This window comes from Bradysia coprophila, unplaced genomic scaffold (assembly GCF_014529535.1).
Source record: "Bradysia coprophila strain Holo2 unplaced genomic scaffold, BU_Bcop_v1 contig_597, whole genome shotgun sequence".
NCBI classification, from domain to species: Eukaryota; Metazoa; Arthropoda; class Insecta; order Diptera; family Sciaridae; genus Bradysia; species Bradysia coprophila.
The window spans coordinates 1-5,991 of NW_023503836.1; the positions used below are offsets into that span (position 1 = coordinate 1).

Sequence of the window (5,991 nt, forward strand, 5' to 3'; positions counted from 1 at the left end):
TTTCATTAAAATTGGTGATGCTGGAAGTATTTAAAAAAATCTGTGGTTATGTCTTTTTCAATTTGACAGCTGGTCGCATACGGTTCAATTTTTTTCAGAAATGATTGACAAATTCCCTCTATCCGTCGAAACGGCGTCCCAGCCGTCATATTAGCATCTCTCTGCTTTAGAACCTGGCTTAGAAGATGAAAAAATTGAGGGTATGATCGAAAATGATGTTTAGTTGAAATTCCCTCAGAAGAGAGTAATTTCTGAGTAATTCTTGTTGTAAAAAAAATTATGTTAGTTTTACACAAGACAATTACACCGCGAAAATTACATCATCTCAGCAGCGTTGTGTCGGTAGACTCGGTAGCCTTCTATAATAATCACACAATCAAAAAAGTTTTTCAAAATTTTTCGTAGGACTCTAGTACAATTTTTCCTTTTTCTTTTCTTCTACTGCTGGTAAATGTCAAAACATAACCTTTCTCTACATCACACCGTATTTGACTCAATACAAGCAGTTGTTTATTGTGATGAAATATTTGTTAAGATTTGTGATTGTTTATCGTACAGTTTAAGTCAATCGTTATACATTGTTGATTACTGCTTCTTCACCATAGCAATGTGGATTTTAAGCAGAGTTAATAATGGTATGTAACAATCGTGTGCGTATAAAAATGAGCGAGAGATTCAAGCTTAATTTTAATGTTTCAGAAGACAAAGTCTACCTCCTTTGTGATAAGCCCCATTACACGGTGGGTCGAAACAAGACATGTGACATTGTCGGCGAACAGACTCAATCGTCGTTGGGTAGATTTCATGCCACTCTTCATCCCTATGAAGATCGTGTAGAAATTATCGACACCGAGTCAAAATACGGCACCTATATCAACGAGCAAATTAATTCAAATGTACGAATTGATCCGAAAGTACCGGTTCTACTGAAGGACGGTGACACCATACGATTTGGATTCATTGATTTTACGTGGAAGCTGGAGAAAGTGGATATTGTCGTTCTGACTTCAACATTGAACGAGCGTGAGAAAAATAACTTGAAAAGAGACATTACCACTCTGGGCGGTCAATTTGTCGATCAATGGTCGGACACTTGTACTCATCTGGTCGTGAAAAGTTTGACACTAACTGTGAAAGTGTTGCAAGGCTTGTGTCATGCCATTCCAATTGTTAAACCGATTACTTCAGAGCTATGTTGTCGTCCATTCGTAGTAACGGTACTATGCCCAAAGTGGAAATGTTTCAACCAGCTATTGTGGAGCGTGTGGGTGGAAACACCTGGTCGATGGAGGCGAACATTGACCGAAAACGGTTATTCGTTGGAAAAACATTCGTTTTCATGAACAGCAGACAAATGGAAACGTTCAAAGGCATCATTGAATGTGCCATGGGAAAATGTTCATCGCTCGATACGAAAAAGTGGCAACGAAGGAGCCTCGTTAATCCAGGGGTAATTGTGATAAGTGATTCATCGGGCTCAACCCAGAGTCAAGTAGCTGTGCAAACTGCGAATGAATTGAACGATTTTTTGATATCAAAAGGAAGTCGGATGGTTCCGGACTCGGAAATCAGTCTTGCCATTTTACACTGTTCGCTGAATAAATTCTGCAATCCTAACCACACGTTGAAAGATAATTTCGAAAGCAAGCCTCGAACGGTTCCGTCTAAATTGTTAGCTAACGATACACCAGCTAATCAAAATGGATGTTCTGCAACACCATCGACAAGTTCTATAAATGTACCTGAGACAATCGACCAGCCGAATACACTGGCATCAACTGTTCCCAGTAATTCCGAAATAATTGAACTAATGGATGACGATGATGATGCCATGTTAATACAGAGTGTCGATTTTGCCATGTCGATGGAAGAGGTTAACAATAAAAAGCGGAAGAATTCAAGTGACATCGAAGAACGGTCGGTAAAAAAACGGAATTTGAACAAGAGCGCTGAGTCAGACGCTCTTTCGGACGAAAATAGTGCGCCGGATGAAAGTTCTGCATCGAGCAAGAGAGGCTCGACGGACAAAAGTGTTGCATCGACCACCAAAGCCAGCCAGAGCTCGGATATTCCACAGCGCAGTACGAGATCCGCTTCAAAAATCCAAAGTTTCTCGAAGACAAAACATGGAATCGAAAGTCCAATAGAAGGAATGAAGAACCAAAGCGCTAAGCTGAGTACTGCATCGACCACAAAAGGTCTGCTGGATAAAAACACTGCACCGGATGAAAGTGCTACATCGAGCAAGAGAGATTCGTCGGACAAGAGTCTTGCATCGGCAACCAGATCGAACCAGAGCTTGGATATTCCACAGCGCAGTGCGAGATCCGCTTCAAAGATCCAAAATTTCTCAACGACTGAACATGTAACCGAAAGCCGAAAAGAAGTTATAGAAGGAAGGGATAGTCTGAGCTCTAAGCCGAGTTTTACAACTAAAAACACAAACAATCAACATACGCGTACTGTCCAACAAAGTGGAAATAAACGTGATTCTACGGAGAAAAACTCCGAAACTTTTCCTACAGAAATCTCAATTATCCAAGGAAGTCAAATGCAATCACGTGCCGCAAATAATTCCCAGCCAAAGTGGACATCAACTCAAATCGATACACCCTCGAAGCGTAAACGAACCGCTCATCGTGGTCCAACCTCAAGCATTTTTGGCGGCAATGATTCGGATAGCGACGATGATCTATTCAAATTCAACAACGAACCATCAGTGAAAAAGTCACGACCAGCCAAAGGCAGTGACTCAGATTCTGATGATAATCGAAATTATCCTCGATCAAGCGGACCAGTTGCACCAATTCCGATGCTACCACCCATGCCCATCACACAACCTCAGTCTCAAATTGCACCAGATAGTTGGTTGAGCAGACCAGCACTGACACAAACATTCACAGGCAACACAACTATCCGTTCAAGGCCAAGGAAACGAAATGATCGCGCCGACAAGGCGAAATCGAACAATGTTTCAACTGGATGGCAAATTGGCCAGTTTTGCATTTCGACTCCTCCCGTTCCGATACCGACTCAAGGCTGGTGCTCAAAGGATACCATAAAATCGGCGAGTTTGGAGAATGATATGAAGCAGGAGGATTCGAAAGGGAAGTCTATGCTGGAAGCATCTAATGATTCTCTCAAATGTGGTATTCAAGTGATCACTAAGAGTATGAATTTGATGAGTACCAGCGGTAAAGTGTTCAAGGTGAGTAGTTTGTCGATGATAACAGTAAAACAAAAATTACAAAAATTATTTCCGCTTTTCCTTTACATTTCCACAGAAGCAGAGCTTCATCGTGCCATCAGAAATTATAAAAACTACAAAAATCTACGAATTTTGATCAGCGAATTGCTCAAAAATTCGTCCTATTTTTTTGCGAAGTTAATTTTCATTTATCAAATAAATTCTCGTTTACTCTTTAATAAGTTGACGCCTTTAACTTACCACAAAACTTTGGTCATTTGAAGCCGCCTCCCGCTGCACTTGGAAACTACTACAACCAAGGTTTGTTTAGATATGAAAAGTGACCAAAATATTTATTTTCCACGTAAGTTTGTTCAATATTCCTCAAAATGTATAGTATAACAGTACAAAATATAAAAACTTAATCCCAATCTTCATCTGACGATGCTACTTGGCGTGGAAGCGCATCAACACAATTGGCGGGCATGTCGTCTTCTTCGTCACTTTCCGTGTCCATCGGTTTAATGAGAAAGACATCATCCTCGTCGATTGTGTAGTTATTTTACGCATAACGTATCTGCAAGACACATTCGATTGAATCTTCTTGTTCGAATTGACTCGACGGCTTTACAGAAACAGTAAAGTGCAAACGTAAGATGAACGGCGGAAGCTTACCTGAACTCGTTTATATCCGAAGTAAATTTGTATACCAATTCGAATATTCGCTTGACAGGAACTTTTATAATATCGTTGTCGGCATCATAGTGATCATCATTCAAGTTCATATAGCGACTGAGATGGAAACAGGCTTCATCGAAAATCTTCTGCTCCTGAGATCTGTCGTCCATATTCTTTGGATAAATGCAAGTAGTGACCAATCTGTAACTTTCCATATCGATATGTGTTGTGGCCATGTCAACAATCATTTCTTCGACTTCATCACTTATAGAGCGGTTGATATCATCTGTAGTAGATTTTCTGATGCACTTTCTTTATTAATGATGACATGTTCTGTTAAAACCGATTCGCTTTGAATTTTCATAACTTGTGGCAGGTCAAGCTGGTTGCTGTTATAGGAAAATCCCTCAGCTGTGGTGTCACCACAGCCATTCGACGTTAGGTCGTAAAAATCGCAACGAACAAATAAGGCCATTTGACTGCAACATCCCAGATGTTCAGTGCCGTCAGGTCCAGGACCAATGCCGTAAAAAGCAACTTTATAATCTGGAAATCGTGTACATATGTTGTAGGCCCTGTGGATGAATGAATGTATAATTGGTGGAATGCATAGCAGGTCGACATCTACAATCGAGTCTTACCAGTCTTCGAATTGCTCACGCGTCCATTCAAATTTGTGGTCGTCGTGGCGAAATTTTTCTGTCATATTGAACAGAACATTGCACTCTGAATTGGGAGTCGTGAACAGGGCAACTTTTGGTTTCATGAAGCCGAAAATATTGTAGGGTACATTTTCAATGGTTTCCGGGTAAAGATGTTCGATTCTATTGATGTGTAAGAAAATACAATGGTATTAGTAACTAGAACATCCAACATAACGAGATGGAAATTTGTTGTTGAACGTTTGAACATTGCAGAAGTTGGGAGCTTGGGCAAATCAAGTCGAATCACTAATGTCTTGCTGTACTTTTCGCATTCTCATTATTACATTTCATTGCTGTGAGAGTTCACTCATCATAAGCAATGATTACGGTGATGTTTCGACCAAAATTTGGTCGACTAAAAAATTTTCAAAGTAGTCTCATCTAGCCTTGGCTAGATGTTGAAACAACATTTTTGGTCGACCAAAAATTCGTCGATTTTTTGCATTTTGCTTGTGTTTTCCTCTATAAGAATAAACAACATTTTTTGGTCGACCAAATTTGGTCGTTTACTGAAGGATTCGAAAGAATTCAAATGTTAAGCGAAATCGGCCAAAATTTCGTCGACCAAAATTTGGTCGTTTACTGAAGGGTTCAGAAGAATTCACCGTTCAAGAAGAATTCAACGTTAAAATTAATTATTTTCCAAATGATGAATTTTAACGTTTAAATTAATTATTTTCCAAATGATGAATTTCAACGTTAAAATTAATTATTTTCCAAATGATGAATTTAACGTTTAAAATTAATTATTTTCCAAATGATGAATTTCAACGTTTAAATTAATAATTTTCCAAATGATGAATTTCAACGTTTAAATTAATTATTTTCCAAATGATGAATTTTAACGTTTAAATTAATTATTTTCCAAATGATGAATTTCAACGTTTAAATTAATTATTTTCCAAATGATGAATTTCAACGGTTTAAATTAATTATTTTCCAAATTGATGAATTTTCAACGTTTAAATTAATTATTTTCCAAATGATGAATTTTCAACGTTTAAATTGATTATTTTCCAAATGATGAATTTCAACGTTTAAATTGATTATTTTCCAAATGATGAATTTCAACGTTTAAATTAATTATTTTCCAAATGATGAATTTTAACGTTTAAATTAATTATTTTCCAAATGATGAATTTCAACGTTTAAATTTTTAATTATTTTCAACGAAATTAATTTTCCAAATGATGAATTTTAACGTTTAAATTAATTATTTTCCAAATGATGAATTTCAACGTTTAAATTTATTATTTTCCAAATGATGAATTTCAACGTTTAAATTAATTATTTTCCAAATGATGAATTTTAACGTTTAAATTAATTATTTTCCAAATGATGAATTTCAACGTTTAAATTGATTATTTTCCAAATGATGAATTTCAACGTTTAAATTAATTATTTTCCAAATGATGAATTTTA

At 37.2% G+C, this 5,991-nt stretch overlaps 1 protein-coding gene and 1 long non-coding RNA gene across 2 annotated transcripts; one reads left to right on the forward strand and one right to left on the reverse strand.

Annotated features, from left to right (window-relative positions):
* The first annotated feature begins 462 nt into the window (after positions 1-462).
* Positions 463-3,429, forward strand: LOC119083377 (nibrin-like). The gene is given in 4 exon segments (XM_037193091.1): positions 463-635; positions 700-1,176; positions 1,179-3,208; positions 3,285-3,429. Coding segments are annotated over 4 exon segments (2,595 nt in total). The 5' UTR covers positions 463-607; the 3' UTR covers positions 3,345-3,429.
* Positions 3,269-4,691, reverse strand: LOC119083378. The gene is made up of 3 exons (XR_005088852.1): positions 4,507-4,691; positions 3,863-4,440; positions 3,269-3,764 (listed from the first exon to the last, which is right to left on the reverse strand). It is a non-coding gene; the product is annotated as an uncharacterized LOC119083378 (long non-coding RNA).
* Positions 4,692-5,991: the final 1,300 nt, after the last annotated feature.